Raw genomic sequence first — 17,387 nt, 5'->3', positions numbered from 1 at the left:
ATTAGCTACAACAAGTTCGATAATTTGGCTACTTGAAGACAACTTCTTGCAGTACATTTGGAAGCTAACTTTCTGGTCAAATTTGTACGGAGTTAATTATACAAAGTTATACTGTAACTGCCTAAACTTGGGGCAAACATTCTTGATTTTTCACCATATACATATGAGCATATTTTCAATTGTTACACTTCCATCCTTAAGAGACGTTCTATAGAAAATATTCATCAAACGCAAATTCCAAAACTTACTGGTTTGGATATTTACGAGTGACGAGCTTACCTGTCTCCTCACAACCTTAGCACCTCATTCTACCGTGCCTATAAAGTCCTGGTAAATAAATAACACTGTGCGCCCTCTATGACCGGACCCCCCTTCCGGTCCCTCCTCCTTTCTCATGAGACCATTCCTAAAGAGTGGCCTCACGGACACGGGAGTGGGGGTGGCAAGGTCTGGCCACCCCCAACGACCCCCGTCGAGTTAACTTCCCAAAGTGAACCCCTAACAAAAAATTCACTGACGCCTTCTTAGCAGGGGGGAGTGTAACCCTCCCCGGCGCAGCGGGAAGGGGGGACACTCTCCTGAACCCTGCAGGCGGAACTACCCCTTACACTAACAAGGAGCCTAAAGCTTTACGGTCCGCCACTTGTTACCCTTAGATCAACTTAGGTGAGAACGTAAGTGGAAGACTATGTACGCAAACGCATACGGAAACACATAGGTACACTCACCGATAGACATAGTCGATGGCTCTCTGGTGGATGGTGGTTCTGTCTATCTGGTGTGAAGCTCGGAGTCATGAGTCAAGTCGAGCGACCGCTCCTCCGTCCGGCTGTGTCCCACCACCCTCTCGGGGGAGGGAGGCGGGAATGGAGACAGGTAAGCTCGTCACTCGTAAATATCCAAACCAGTAAGTTTTGGAATATTTACTTCGCTCCTCGCTTACCTGTCTCCTCACAACCTTAGCACCGAGTGGCACTGCCCGATGGTGGGAGGCCCGAGGGGTGGGACCTGTTACCCACCGGACCTCGCATCACCGCGCTACCAAATGCCGCTTCGGCGTGTAAAGTGTCGGTCAAGTAGCAGGCGACGAACGTAGTTGGAGTTTTCCACGCTGCTGCTTTGAGTATGTCCTCTACCGGGATGCCGGCGAATAGGGCTGTAGAGGCCGCGACCCCTCTGACGTCGTGAGCCCTTGGTCGGGAGGTCCCCGATGTGAACGGGCGTATGATCTCTACTAGCCACCTGGATAGAGTGTCTTTGGAGGCCGCTGCGTAGGGTGGTCGTGGTATGATGAAGAGAGAAGTTGATTGTCTTAACTTCTGTCTTGTTCAGGTACCACTTCAGTGCCCTGACTGGACACCATCGTTTGTCCTCGGCTACTGATGACATGGTCTTAATTTCCGGGATGAAAATGTCTCCTGGCAAGAAGGTCAAGGTCTGGTTCTTTGCAATAAATGACGGGTCTGGAACCATCCTCACCCCGTGGCCCTCAAATCTGATGTGGTTCTGCTTGGTGGATAGGGCGTGGAGGCAACTCCTCCTTCTTGCTGACGCAACTGCGACGAGGAAGAGTGTCTTTTTTGTGAGGGCAGCCAGGGAGGCGTTAGCCATTGGTTCGTATGGTGGTCCTGCCAGGGCATGTAACACTGCTGAGAGTCCCCAGGAGGGGGCCAGCCGTCTGATCTGTGGGCGACGATTCGCCATGCCTTTGATGAGTTGTGCAATGTACGGGTTATTGCTCAGTGTGGAGCCATCTGGGAAGCCCTGGTGGATGGCAGCGATGGCCGACCTGTAATTCCTGATAGTGGAGACTTGTTTCCCTTCTCCGAAGAGTGAGAGGAGGAACTCGGCTATCTGTGTCACAGAGGCAGCAGGCAGCAGTATCTGTCTCGGTCGGCACCATTGGTCGAACTTCCGCAGACGGGAATCGTAAGTCGCTGCGGTCGTTCCCCTTCTAGCGTCGGCTGCCATCGCGGCAGCTGCTTCTGAAAAGCCTCTCTGTCGTAGGGAAGACCGGACAGCCTCCAGGCAACTAATTGTAACCCCTTGATGTCTGGGTGGGAGAGAGTTCCCTGTCTCTGGGACAGTAGGTGGGGCTTGTCCGGTAGACTCACTGGGACGTCCATGAGGAGTTGGGGGATCTCGGCGAACCAGGGTCTGCGAGGCCAGAACGGGGCTATTAGTGTGAACCTGCCCTTGGAGTTCCGAATTTTCCTGAGGACTTGTCCGATTATACATAGCGGCGGGAAGATGTACGCATCCATGTGGTCCCAGGAGAGGGACATTGCGTCCGTGTGGTAGGCCAGGGGGTGGAATCGTCTGGAACAGAAGGTCTGGAGTTTGTTGTTCTTGTGTGTTGCGAACAGGTCTATCGTGGGCCTGCCGAAGATCGAAAAGATTCTGTCGCAAGTCTCCTGTTCCAGGGACCATTCGTTGGGGTCTATATGCCCCCTGGATAGGGCGTCCGCCATCACGTTGAGCTTGCCTGCGATGTGGGAAGCCCTTAGGATCGTGCCGGAGTCCTCGGCCGCTGTTATCACCTCCCACGCGAGTCGGCACAGTCTCTCTGAGCGGGTGCCCCCCTGCCGATTGATGTAGGCCACCACTGTCGTGTTGTCGGTGAAGATTGTGGTTATCGTTCCCTGTACGTGGTCGTTGAAAGCTTCCAGGGCTCTTTTGACCGCCATCATCTCCAGGATGTTGATGTGGAGAGATGTTTCTGTTTGGGACCACGTCCCCCATGCTGTGCGATTGCTCCAGTGAGCTCCCCATCCGGACAGTGACGCGTCCGTCGTTATCGATGTCATTGGTAGCTGTATCGCAAAGGGTACCCCTGAACTCCAGTTGTTTGGGTCGAGCCACCATCGAAAGTGTTGTGTGACCTCCTCTGACCTGTAGATGAGCGTTGTTTTGTCTGGGTCTGTAGGGTCTGCGGACCTCAGCAGGTGCAGTTGCAGAGGTCGCATGTGTAGCCTGCACAGTCTCACTATATCGACGAGGCTGGCCATGAGTCCCAGGGCCCGGAGCCATGTCCCCGTTGGTGACCCCCGGTGTGCCAAGATCTGTTGTGTGGTCGCCTTGACTGCCGCGACTCTTTCTTCTGAGGGTCGGGCTACCCCGGTGGTGAAGTCCAGTATGGCCCCGAGGAACTGGATCGTCTGGGAGGGTGATAGCCGTGATTTCTTCTGGTTCACGATCCAGCCCAGTTCTTGAAGGGTCTGGAGCGTTTTGTGGACGTTGTTGGTTGCTTCCGATAGACTGTTCCCTACTACCAACCAGTCGTCTAGATATACGTAGAGGGTGACCCCTCTTTTTCTGAGGTAGGCGACTACTGCTCCCGCGACTCTCGTGAAGGTTCTGGGAGCCGTGGCTAGGCCGAATGGGAGCGCCCGGAACTGGTAGTCTTGTTCTGCGTACCGGAACGCTAGGAATCGTCGGTGTTCTTTGTGTATCAAGATGTGCAGGTAGGCGTCCCGTAAGTCTACGGTCGCCGCCCACATGCCCTTTCTGAGTAGGGGTAATATTAAGTTTAAGGTCTCCATACGGAAGTGTTTTGGTCTGATGTGTTTTGTGTTCAGGGGTTTTAGGTTTAGAATGGGACGCCAGGTGCCGTCCCGTTTTTTGGTCAGAAAAAAGGAGGACCGGAAGAGTGGTCCCGTCTCTTCCGGAACTCTTGTAATTGCCTGCTTGGCCAGCAGGGCCAGAATTTCCCCTTCTAGGGCTAAGCGTTTGACGGGGTCCGTGGGTGTGAGTGTCTGCCTTCCTCCGCCCCCGAAAGGTGGGCTGGAGGAGAATTCTATTTTGTACCCGTGTTTGACTGTGTCCAACACCCACTTGTCCCCGCCAATAAATTCCCATTGCTGGGAGAAGTTTGTTAGTCTCCCCCCCACCGGCGGAATGGCCGCGGTGAGGTGGGCACCCCTAGGGCTGGGCGGCGAACGCTGGTCGATTGGAGGAGCGGTCACTGTCCCGTCTGGTCGACGTGGAGCCTCTGCCTCCTCTGGGGGCCCAGGGGCGGGTTGGACGGAAGGCTGCCCCCCGGCTTCGGCCTCTGAGAGCTCCTCTGCTCATAGATTTGGCGGGTGCTGCTCTCGTTCCCCTAGGTGCTCTGCTCTCCCTCGGGCGGAAGGGTCTGGTTCTCTGGGTAGGTGGGGGTCGGAATTCTGATTTGGCCAGAGTCTCCCTTCGGGCTACCTCTTCCTGGAGTTTCTTTTGGAAGCAGCCCGCAAAAAGGTCTTCCCCGAGGATTGGTAGTTCCAGCATTCTGTCTTTCGCCTCCGTCGAAGGCCAGTGGATGGCGGAGACGATGTTTTGTCTACGGGCCTTAACGGACCTGGTAGCGACCCTTGCAAATTGATCGTACGCGAGTCTGACGAGGGGGCCCAGCAGCAGGAGGAGCTGGCCCGCTTCGTCCCTGGATACTTGGCTGCTGTCCTCAGGGAGCTGTTGGTGGTGTCGCATAAGGACTTCGGCTGATAGCATTAGTACCGATGCGAACTTCATGCCCGAACGGGCTGCCATGTCCACCTCTACCAAAAGCTCTTCTAGCTTCCTCTGGTCCGGGGTCTTGAACACGTGTGTGGATGAGGCCCCTTGTTCGGCTTTTAATCTCTCCTTGGCCTCCTGGGGAATGGTTGGGCATCTGAATAGATCCTTCCATGCCTCGTCAGGTACCCTGACCGCTCTATCTGCCCTGGCCGGGAAGGCCGTCCACTTGGTCTTGTTGGCAATGGCCTCAAATCTGTCATAACAGGTTGCGTCTACTGGTATGGTAGTTTTGGGCTTATATGACGCTTCGCCGGTCGCCGTCAATTTTGATACCCGGCCCGCCTTCTGCGGTTGCGTCTCGGGTTCCTCGAACCCCAGGTGTCGTCTGAATATGTCTGCCGCCCGTGTTATTAGCTCCTGTGGGAGGGCTCCTCCTGTCACGGGTGCTTCCTCCGGTTCGTAATTGTGACCAAAGCTGTCCTCCATAGGATCGTAGTCGAGAGGATCTGGATCTATGGGCTCCCCTTCGTCCTCCAAGCCGGAAAGATTCACCGACGCTCTGCAATCCAGAGCGTCCGGGTCCGGGGCCGGTTGCGGGGCCATGGTCGATACGGGGCTGGTAGGGCCCGGTGCCACGTCGGCTACCGTGGACGTCCTTTGCTCCAGCAGGGGCCGTAGCAGGCCGGTGAGTTTGGAAAGCCAAGCTGGTTCCTCTTCCTGACGCCGTCTCGGGGACCGGCGCCTCCTCTTGGATCTTCTGTATCCATCGTCGGAAGAGTCCGAGGACTCGTCGGAGATTGGAGAGTATCTCTTCCTCTCTCTACGTCTTGGGGATCTTGTATGCGACCCCGATCTCTCCCTTCTGGGTCGGCGGGAGGACTCTCTCTCCCTACTTTCTCGGGCCGGGATCTCCGTCGGAACCCGCCTCTCCGGCTCCCTGTCCGGCTCCCTGGAACGGGACCGGCTCCGTCTCCGCGTCCCCTCGGTTGCTCTCTCTTTAGGACCCGAGCCTCCCACGGCCGGAGGGCCGCGCTCTGTGGGTCTGTTTAGCTGCGGCCCGGACTGAGACGGAGTCTCCAGCCCGGCCGAGCTGTGCCTCTGCTTTGGAGGTCTTTTCCTGGCAGGAGCCTTGCCTTTGCTCCTGCCCTTCCCTCTGGCCGTAACTGATCCGGACGTAGCCGGGGCCGTTAGGGGAATTCTTTCTCTTTCTCTTTCCTCTCTCTCTACCTCTTTCTCTCCTTCGGCCCTCTCCTGGCCACTCTCCTCCACCTCTCTCTCTACTACTCCCTCCTCCTCTCTATCTCCCGTTATTCCTGGAACCTCCGGCGCCCCGATTGCGCTCGGGATCGAGTCCAGCCTTCCCTGGAGCTTGCTACGTAAGCCCTCAAGCCACAGGTCGATGTCCTGCCACTGAGCTGGTGTAAACTTAATACACACCAGGCAGGGGTCTCGTCGAGTGCAGGATCTGCATTTTGGACAAAGGTCGTGTTCGTCCCAGGCTCTGCCTGGGCGAAACATAGAGCAGTTGATGCACTTCAATGGATTGCGTGACATGCTGAATAACCGGATTAAGGAAGATTACTTCTTAGTGATAAATGAACAACAATAGAAGCTTAACGTAAGAGGGGAGAACTAGGGAGGGAATTAGGCTTAGGTGGAGCGTAGCGTAACCTAGCAACGGTAAACAAGGTAACGCTACGGGGTGGCCTAACATGAAAATGCAAGCTGAAACAAAAATGAGAGAGCGAGAAATACATACGAAAAAGAGTGAATATATGTGAGCAATATGAATCCCCAAAAGGGGGACGAGAGAAACTAATTGGGGGGAAGAAAGCTAGTAAACAAGCTAAGAAAACACAAAAACAACAACACGCTATAGCGTGGGGAGGAATAGGGCGGGAACCTAGGCAGTTTCGCGGAACTGCTAACCCCGCCGCAAACCAACCCGAGGAGGAAACGCACTACGAAAACAGTCCCCAAAACCCTCCCTTTTGATAAAAAGGATACTTATCGGTCAGGAAAGGACTGTCAAACTTCTAAAGATCCGAAGCTAAAAAACTTCCGGCGATCGTCGAAGAAAACCAAGACAATTTTCCAAGGAAACTATCCACAAGAAAAATATGCGTGTAGGCACTTGGAATGGTAGAATGAAAAAAGGAGGAGGGACCGGAAGGGGGGTCCGGTCATAGAGGGCGCACAGTGTTATTTATTTACCAGGACTTTATAGGCACGGTAGAATGAGGTGCTAAGGTTGTGAGGAGACAGGTAAGCGAGGAGCGAAGTAAATCAGTAAAGTTATGAGAAAGTTACAAGATTTTGCACATTTTCTTTTCAAACTTTTAAAATAAGACTTGACTTTTATGCATAGTATATACAGTAGCATTGAGATTCGGGTATTTATTGCTTTGTTGAATTTATCAAAATTATTTATGAAAATAACCTTTTAAGTATAAACAAAAAACAGATTCTCCAACACTTTAGCTCTTGAGCAATGTCATATCCTGCCATTACCACAAATACCCCCCCCCCCCCCCATTGCAATGGGCTATGAGAAATAACTTTTGTGTTTAAATAGCGTAAACCGCAAACTAATATGAAAGTGTGAGTGATTGGAATTACGCCCTCGTCCTAACTAAGAAAAATTCACGTAGATGAAACCTGATTTGGCTACTGGGGACTAACAGGTGAGTTTACTTGCAAGTGCTGCACATTGCAATCCAGAACAGAAAATGGGTGTCCCACAGATGATTGAATGTAAGTTTTTTACTATTAAAATATATATCCAAACCTTAGTTTTATTCTTCAATTTATAATAACAATAATCATACTAATTAGTAATAATACTAATTAGCATTTAGTTTTACCACGCTTAAGCGACCAAAACTGTGGGAGAAACCCGCAAGGGCTGATGGATTACATCTTACACCTATGGTGGCTTACAATTTAACATTTTTACTCAAATTTGGAATCTTATTGATTTAGAAGGTCATTTCAGATGGGAAAACTGTAGATTGAAACCCCCAGATGAAAACCCCACATTACTATGACCCGGCCAGCTATCGGACCTGGAACCTCCCTCCAATTATCCACATTGCTTCAAACGCCACCGCCTTTATCCACTTGGCTATAGCACCAGTGTTCCAAACAGTGCAACTTTGGTGGACTATAAGTACGCCAACTACAACACACATCACAGCCTCTACTTTAATTTTCATTTCTATGCACAGTTGTTGAGTGGAATTGTAGAAAAAACGAAAAATTATGAAAACGATTTTAACTCCGGCCCCCTTCAATTCCACCTGGAATAAATCACTTGTGTAAGCTGTTTGGCAGAGTCAAGTAGTCTGTTGCAGCAAATACATTGTGATATTACCATGAAATAGATGAATTTTATTATTCATGATGAGAATTGCACAGTTAGAAATCCATCACGACTGGTCATTGCCATGATTTTGTCAACCAGACGAGGCTCATCACAACCTTGCAGCAACATGGGTTAGAACTAATAACTGTAGTCAGGGAACAAATTATGTGCTACTTCGCCTTGTATAATATCCCAAAACACATTGACTGCAGGCTTTGGGTTAGTTGATTTATGAATGATGATATTTTACCAGTCATCTCCATTCCACATTTGCATTCCAACCTACCTAGACTGCAAAAGTTGATAACATTTTAACACTGCACTCCCTCTCCCTCTCCCATTCCTTCCCCCCCCCCCCTTCCCCCATTTAAACAGTTCAAGAGTATTGACCTTCCAAAGTCGAAGAATTTTGAGAAATGGTATTAAGGGTCGCCAAATATTGCTTTGATAAAAACTGTCCAGGTCAGGTCCGACCACCTAGATCCACCTCCTGTTTAATATTGGACTGTCCAGGTCAGGTCCGACCACCTAGATCCACCTCCTGTTTAATTCTGACTGTCCAGATAAGGTCCGACCACCTAGATCCACCTCCTGTTTAATACTGACTGTCCAGGTCAGGTCCGACCACCTAGATCCACCTCCTGTTTAATACTGACTGTCCAGGTCAGGTCCGACCACCTAGATCCACCTCCTGTTTAATACTGACTGTCCAGGTCAGGTCCGACCACCTAGATCCACCTCCTGTTTAATACTGACTGTCCAGGTCAGGTCCGACCACCTAGATCCACCTCCTGTTTAATACTGACTGTCCAGGTCAGGTCCGACCACCTAGATCCACCTCCTGTTTAATACTGACTGTCCGGGTCAGGTCCGACCACCTAGATCCACCTCCTGTTTAATACTGACTGTCCAGGTCAGGTCCGACCACCTAGATCCACCTCCTGTTTAATACTGACTGTCCAGGTCAGGTCCGACCACCTAGATCCATCTCCTGTTTAATACTGACTGTCCAGGTCATTTCCAACCACCTAGATCCACCTCCTGTTTAATACTGACTGTCCAGGTCAGGTCCGACCACCTAGATCTACCTGCTGTTTAATACTGACAGTCCAGGTCAGGTCCGACCACCTAGATCCACCTCCTGTTTAATACTGACTGTCCAGGTCAGGTCCGACCACCTAGATCCATCTTCTGTTGAATACTGACTGTCCAGGTCATTTCCGACCACCTAGATCCACCTCCTGTTTAATATTGGACTGTCCAGGTCAGGTCAGACCACCTAGATCCACCTGCTGTTTAATACTGACAGTCCAGGTCAGGTCCGACCACCTAGATCCACCTCCTGTTTAATACTGACAGTCCAAGTCAGGTCCGACCACCTAGATCCACCTCCTGTTTATTACGGATTGTCCAGGTCAGCTTTGTTATCTCCCTGAGGAGAAGCAAGAACCGAATCCCCCTTGGATTCTCAAATGTGAACAAGTGGATGCTCATGTAAACTTGACTTCAAGAGCCATTTTATATTGACCTTTCCAAATCTTACAGACTCCATTTATCTTAAATATTCCATTATATAAGGCATCTCCTTAGCATGTCTAGACAAAGTCTTCTAGTGGTGTATAAAAAATAAAAGACAAAAATTCCCATCTTTTCTAAGATTAAATTTTGGTTGAAATGAAAAATTCCACTTGCGTGTCAAATTAACTTGATATATTTGTTGTGGGCAACACCCACTAAGCCACTAAAAGTTGGTGCACAGAAATTCAATTTACTATCGGCTCCAAATCTTGTGCATAAATTGCTTTTCTTGTCAGCATTTCAAAATGAAATCAACCATGGGGAGAATCTGTGGCCATTACCACAAATATCTCAGAGTAAATACTGGAATAAAAAATGACAGGAGTGAAGGTATCATGGAGTCACTCATAATTACATTGTACAGACATAAGTAAACTCATGTGACATTTAAATTTGTGGAGAATGATAACAGCTGTGATATTCTGGGCTTAACAATGACAACAGAGATGTTCACTCAAACGGTGGCAGAACTCTTAACAAAGAAAAGTCGTCTTGAATAGAAAACATATAAACAACCTTCAATGTGGTGAATAGATGAAGGGCCCTTATAGCCTTTACTGCCAGACATAATCTTTGTCTGCCTAAAGTAGACTTTTTCACGTACAATAACAGCTATTTTTTGATGAATATAGTTTTCAACGATACAGATATATGATAGTGTGTCTAATGGAGAGCAGCTGTCAAAGAGCTGCTCAACTATTAACTCAGTTGACTGTTACAATTTATTAAAATGATCAGAGCTTTGTTCATATATTTCGAGTCCCGAGTTCGAGTCACTCTAAGATAAATGCATGTCGTCCAGTTACAGAGTTGTTGACAATTGACAATTCATAATCAATGGACGTTAAATATGAATCTAAGCATAGGCGTAGGAGGCGGGGGGGGCTGGGGGGCTGCAGTCCCCCAACCAAATTTTTTTGTGAAAATTCGGGCAATATGCTGAGAATTTTTCGGGCACCTACTGAAAGAAGAATAATTTGCAGTGTGTTTTTCAATTTTGTTGGTGAAAATTTGGTTAATATGCTGAGAATTTTTCGGGCACCCATACCGAAAGAAGAATAATTTGCAATGTGTCTTTCAGCATTTGGTTAAACTTATATTATTATTATCATTATTGTTGTAACAACTTCCCCAATAATTATAACCAATATGGAAGGGTAATTTTGGTTATATTTTTCGGGCAAGTCGTAACAGCCCCCCCCCCCCCAATTCAAATTAGGCTCCTACGCCTATGAATCTAAGAGACTGACTTCGGTCAGCTGGCGGCTTTTATAAGCCAATGGGGCTTCTTCGCAAGTTCCTACTTGCAGGAGGATCTAAAATACATATACATACAAATAGTCAGTGTACTCCCCACAAACATCTAGTAATGGCATATAGTCCTATACACATCTAGCTGTGCCCATTTGATCAATTTTGACTTACACTTTGAAAATATTGGATATAAAATGCCATGATTTTATAACTGCTACATTTTTGTACCAATAAGTACTAGCTAAGTGGAAGTGGAAAACCATCCCTTAATTAATAATTACATCAGAGAGCATTTTCTGAAGAATTTTGTCTCGTCTACAGTGATCTCACCCTTAACACTCAAGTCTCACCATACATGTTGAAAGTAATGGCTGTCTGAGTGTCATTATCATGTAAAAACATTACCGTCTGCACAATGCTAAAGGACTCTGAAGTTTGCACCTGTTTGCAGAGGGCTTGCATATTTAAAAGGTACCCAAGACATAGCTCTGTTAGTCTGTGATTCTCCCACAAGGCACTAGAAATGGATAAAATGTGATATAAGGTCAATTCCATGTGACAGGTGTTAGCTTTTTCTCTTCAAAGTAAGGAATTGAACCTTTATTTTATGAAGTAGAAGTTACATTGTATTATGAAAACTCAGGTGTTGTGTTCTGAATGTGACCTGATGGGTTTTACAACTGCACAGTGCACTGACATGTATCATATAAATGACACATATAAGAAACAAGTTCAAATCTGGATATTTACTCACTTGACATGCAGCAATCTTATAATTGATCATTTTAAAAACACTTTTAACATACCTGTGTATCAGTACCTCGTTATGTGTGTAACACAAAAACGTAGTTACAAACCAGATAGCATCCCAAATCTGGAAAACTTAATAGTAGTAATAGACACACATGTGTCTAATGTTATTGGTTGGCAAAGAAGGGAGGAAGATCTATAGGGGGATAGCACCACCCCCCCCCCCCCCCACGCCCCCCACCCCCCTCCCACAAGGTGCCAACAGGTTTGCCAGATAGTAATCGCAGGCAATTCGGGCAAGACACTTAGCAAATAGGAGGTAAATAGGAGCAAAATAGATTATCCTTGACATTAATGATGACTAAGCTTAATTAATCATCTGGCATACAGTAGCTTTTAGACTAGTTTCATTTGTAATACCAAGTGTTTCGTTACATTTCAGGCCTATCTCACTATCACAAGTGAAATTGTTGAGGAAAACTCAAATTTAGAGAAATTTTATTAACGGTCGCCATTCGTTGCTTCCACAAAAAATTGTGCTACACCTTTAATGAAGCACATGCGCCCTTGTTACGCATGTTGGCCAATGTTGGCTAATTAAATGTTATATTTCAGAGGTTGTCAACCCTCTGACATTCTTCCTTCATCCCTCCTCATCCCTCCTCATCCCTCCTAACACCCTATTCTTCACCCCCTCCAAAAGAGATCATATTGGCATTACAAATTCATTTCTTGCAGTGATGAAAATGGACTGGAAATAATTTCAAAATACTTCAGTGAGGGTTGACCCTAAAAAGGTCTTAAGTTTGAGGTGAACTTTGCTCCCTTTTTGGGAATAATAAAATCTTGAAATTACCAACCAAGGCATATTTTACCAAAGTATTTAACCTCAATATATGTCTTTGTCAACAAACCACAACTTCAAGTTTACAAAGTTGTCTACATTTATAGTGAATATACATTGCTAAAAGGAAGCGGAATTTGTTTTCCTTTGTTCGTTTGGCTTTAAAATATGTAAGAAGTTATTTACAATATGAAGAGCCATTTACAAGTTACGTCAATAAACTTGTACAATACTGCAGTTTGCCTTAATAGCTCCTAGTTTATATGTTCTGTAAAGATAGATAAAGAAGAAACATTTACAAAACTAGGTCAGATTGAATAGTGCTCTACTTTTGTTGTTTCTGTTTCTTTCTTTGGCCTTTTTTTTTCTTTCTTTTTTCGGTCTCCTTTTTGCAATTAAATTCTTGTTTTTCAAATCTGTTTATGTGACAGCACATGGGAACAGAGAAAAACTTTTTTCACTAAACTGGCTACAGTATGTGCCATTCATCTCAAATTCTAGTCTTGCATATGAATTTATAATTTTACAGATGAATTTATGTAGAATGCATGCCACTGGCATAAAACTCTGCAATGAATGCATGCACTTACAGGTATATATGCACTGATGTAATAGAGTCCATGCTAATTTAGTACTGTTGGTAAATATAGTAGTTAGTTTAGTTCTTAGCTGCTCCTGGCAGTGGTATACATGTATGTTGGTTTACTAACAGCCAGCCGAACAAAGAGGATACCGAACTAGCAGTGTCACATACACATGTAGTTTTTGAATGGCAGTCTAAAAGTTACAAAAACTTCAATAATTTTGTCAGGTTTAGAAGGGCTGATTCTTGGGGAAATTTTTCTGGTCGTCCAAGAGACTGCATGTACCTTTCTTATCTTTAACTTGTCTGTCTGAAGATGCAGCAACTTTGGTCATCTTAAGCAAATGCCTAGATATTAGCAAACATATACTATATATATATATATTCCAACACACTACAATTTCAATTATATATATATATATTTATGTACCTTACTATGCTGATCACCATATCTACACAGTAGACCATTCCAGTCATCAGAGATTGGCAAAAACTTAAGGGCATTCTGTTCAATGAATATTAGATGTATACATGCTAACATAATTTTGAGATATATACCTTGTTGCACAATAAAAACGTTATAAACCAATCCAATTACTGGAAAGTGTTTGTTAACTGCTTGAGAGTAGATTTCTGTAGTTCTGGCCCTGTACTGTAGTTTCAAAGTGATACAGCAGCTGCTACATTGTGAGTTATATTTTATTCATGATATATGCTGTGTTGCTGTATACCCGTTCATAAGATTCAATGATTGCTTAGATCGTACAGTATGTAGCAGCTATTAATGCCGATTCCTCAAAACTTACTGGTTTGTACGAGCCACATTACTTAAATGTCTCCATCTCTACACATACACTTTCCTATCTACTTAAATTACATGATTGGACTGTCTTAGCACTGCCCCCCCCCCCACTTCTGGGGGAAACAGCCAACATTCTCATCCTTCCGGACCTAAACAGAGGTCAATAAGGACCCTGAAGGCTTAAACAACAACGAAGGTACCGCTGGGTGGACAGAAGTGACCAGTGCACATGAGAGCTAATCCCAAGTGTGGGAACCCGGGCAAAGCATGACCCAGTGGCCTAACACACGAAGGAAGTAGGACTAGAACAAGCCATGCACCCATAAACCATCTGTAAAGGAGGAGAACCCCCCTCACCCCCCCCCCCCAAAAAAATTCAACAATTAAATAGACCTAATACTTGGGTTACAAACTAATGAAGAATAGAAAACTGACAGTTGAGTATGGGTATAGGAAAAATCAGTGGCCTTAAATCAAACAAACTAAACTAGAGCGTTGATGACGTAATAATTCAAAGCCCTCACCTCACCCCCCCCCTCCCACCACACAGAGGAGGATATATATATATTTGTACAGAAGAAATTTAACCATGAAAAGAACGGGGGTTAATGACCTGTTCATCTGATTCTTTTCTTTGAAAAATTTGCCGGATGTATGTATCCTTAATTAAAGATACAAGTCAGGAATCATCCGTTAAGTTTCATCTGATGACAGAAGCGGTTGGTACAATCTTGATAAGGTATTACACAGCACATACAAAGAGCCTTGTCATCATCAGTTGTGCAACAATGCACCATAGTTGGACAAGATCTTCCATATTACTTCATTACATCACTAAGAAACTGGATAATTATGCGCAGTCATGTGGTAACATGCGTTTAGAGGCTAGATGATAGACTCAATATTAGGTAAGATACAGTATACGATCGTTTCTTTATTCTTCTTTTTCAGAAAAGAGAATTGAAGATTTTTACATTTGTATCTGCTGATCTTTCATTCCATCCAAATAACATAATATGAAGCCACCTATTCGCAAAGTATACATGTTTGCTGATGAATTTCGGAAAACAAACTTCCAAAGCAGATTTCAATGTTTCTTATTCTAAATGCAATCTGACCAGGTGGGTTTAATGGAGAAAAGCTGTTGCAATCGAAGGAAAGAAATTTATATTCTGTTGCTCTTATGGCGCGAAAGATTTACTGTTAATCACCACAACTGCCCATATCAGCATGTTCATTAAACAAATGTAACCTATATATATATCTTTGTATCGTCTACTTTTTTAACCCAATTCCACGGAGGAAACGACTGAAAACATATTTATTCCTTGTAATGGAAGGAAATGACACAATTAAGTAAGATCGAAAGAAAGATACTATTCAAGAGAAAGGACCTAACACAGGCTAGCCATGCAAGTGAAAGTAAGTCTAGTAACCCTAATGGTCATAAACAAAACAGAGAAATTTGATTGGCGCATGATCTGTTGGGCGGGGCTTACAAATTTTGACTGAAGTTTGTAGAATCTACGGACTCATTAAAAAATCTGGCGAATTTTATTCAGCTCAAAATGTTTAATGACAGATAACTCATTAAAAATTATAAAACTTACTGGTTTATATATTTACGAGTGACCCACTTACCTGTCTCCCCACAACCTATGCACCGCATTCTACCGTGTCTAGAATGCCCTGGTAATCTTTTAACACTGTACACCCTCACTGGCCCAAATGGCCTTCCTTCATTTTGAGACCACTTTCCCACAAAGTGGCCCCTGACGCGACCTCGGGGAGGGTGGCAGGTAAACCCTGCCACCCGCCGAGCTCGCCGAGAAGGAAAAATCTAACGCTAACAAAGACTGCTGACGCCTCCAGGCGGAGGGTGGAGCCCACCCTGAACAGTCAGGGTGGGGGTCCGCCCTCCGTCACCCCGTAGGCGTGCCTCCCCCTACACTTACAGAGGCCTAATTGAACAAGGGGACGAGGCCCATACTACCTTAGATGGTAAAGAGTAACCTGGTAAACCGAACTAAGGAAACAACACCCACCGATAGACAAGTAGCCGCAGGCGACCCAGGGGGTGGCGATGTCTATCGACGAAACGCGAGGAGTCATGAGTCAGGTCGAACGACCGCTCCCCCGTCCGGCTGCGTCCCACCTCCCTCGGGGGAGGGTGGCGGGAAATGGAGACAGGTAAGTGGGTCACTCGTAAATATATAAACCAGTAAGTTTTATAATATTTACTTCGTTCCCCACTTACCTGTCTCCCCACAACCTATGCACCGAGTGGCACTGTCCGATGGTGGGAGGCCCGAGGGGTGGGACCCCCGGAGCTCGTATCATCGAGCGACCAAAGCCAAATCGGCCTGTGATATGTCCGATAAGTAGCAGGCGACGAAGCGATTGGAGTCTTCCACGCCGTCGTCTTGCAGATGTCCACTATTGGAAAACCTGCGAACAGGGCTGTAGAAGCAGTGAAACCCCTGCTGTTGTGAGCCATGGATCTGCCTGGACCTGTAGCCAGAGGGCGGACGGCTTCCACCAAACAGCGGGACAAGGTATCCTCCCAGGCTGCTGAGTGGGGCACTCGAAGGAGGAAGAACAGAGATGTCGAAGTACCCAAGAAATCTTGTGTTCTGTTGAGGTACCACTTCAGTGCCCTAATGGGAAACCATACTGTAGTCTGTCCTCGGGGATCAAAGAGAAGGTCTTGATCTCTGGGATGATGATGTCTCCCGGTAGGAGAGCCCAAACCTGGTTCTAGCGAAGGAGGGGTCGAGAACTATCAGCACCCCACAAACCGTAGGACTGAAGGCACCTTAGCCAAGGCGAGCCGTTGCTGCCTGGCTTGGAGCCGTAGGGGAAGCCCCTGATGGAAGGCGGCAACAGCCGAACGAAAGTCTTTGATCGTCTACACCCTGCCTCCCTTCTTGGAACAGTATGGGTAAGGAGTCAGCGATCAAGGTTAGAAAGGCCATGGTAGGCAGAGTCTGTCTCGTTCGGCATACTCCGAATCTCCGTAGGCAGAGAACGTAAGTACCAAGGTTGTTCTCACTCTGGCGGCCAAAGTCCTTTCTGTCTAAGGAGACAATTTCCAGGCACCTAATTGTAGGCCCGTGCTGTCTGGGTGAGCCAGCGCCCCGTCTATGGGACAACCGACTGTGGTTTGTCCGGCAGAATCGCTGGCTCGTCCGCTAGGAGCTGGATAACTTTTGCCCGAACCGGGTCAGCGGGGCCACTATGATGGCTGACCATGCCAAGAGGGGGAAGATGTAAGCTTCCGGTCCGTTTCGCGACAGGGACCTGGCGTTATGTGGAAGGCCTGCGGGTGGGCCGCCTGAACAAAGATGAGCAGCCCATTGTTGCCCTGTGTCGCAATCAGGTCTATCAGAGGTCTGCTGAACATGTGGAAAAACCTACTTCATGTTCGTTGCGAAAGGGTCCACTCGTCAGGGTGGAGCTGTCCCCTGGGCAGAGCATCGGCCATCACATTCTCCTTTCTGGCTATCTGAGAGACTTGTAGGGCCATGCCAGATTCTGTAGCTGTGGTGAGGGTCTCCCTTGCCAGACGGCAATATTTCTCTGACCTGGTGCCACCATGTCTGTTGACGTAGCTACAGTATGTTACCACCGTCGTGTTGTCTGAGAGGATGGTAGTCAAAAGCTCGTACCTGGGCGCCAGAGGGCTCCAGAGAGCCCAACCCTGTGTATCTGCTGCTAAAGAAGT

The 17,387-nt window shown here is 46.9% G+C and overlaps 2 protein-coding genes across 4 annotated transcripts in view; both read right to left on the bottom strand.

Annotated features, from left to right (window-relative positions):
* LOC139961670 (uncharacterized) overlaps nt 1–17,387 on the bottom strand; it is a 118,882-nt gene that overhangs the window by 64,208 nt on the left and 37,287 nt on the right. The gene's annotated exons all lie outside the window — the stretch shown is intronic.
* LOC139961604 (uncharacterized) lies at nt 3,922–6,661 on the bottom strand. The gene is made up of 2 exons (XM_071960921.1): nt 6,496–6,661; nt 3,922–6,043 (listed from the first exon to the last, which is right to left on the bottom strand). The coding sequence occupies exon 2, from the start codon at nt 6,040–6,042 to the stop codon at nt 3,922–3,924; it is 2,121 nt and encodes a 706-aa protein (XP_071817022.1). The 5' UTR covers nt 6,043; nt 6,496–6,661.

This window comes from Apostichopus japonicus, chromosome 20 (genome assembly GCF_037975245.1).
Source record: "Apostichopus japonicus isolate 1M-3 chromosome 20, ASM3797524v1, whole genome shotgun sequence".
In the NCBI taxonomy this organism is placed as follows: Eukaryota; Metazoa; Echinodermata; class Holothuroidea; order Aspidochirotida; family Stichopodidae; genus Apostichopus; species Apostichopus japonicus.
This window is presented reverse-complemented; position numbering and strand designations above follow the sequence as displayed.

Excerpts from the sequence above, each read along its gene's own strand:
- LOC139961604 (XM_071960921.1), bottom strand. The coding sequence starts at position 6,042 with ATGTCACGCAATCCATTGAAGTGCATCAACTGCTCTATGTTTCGCCCA.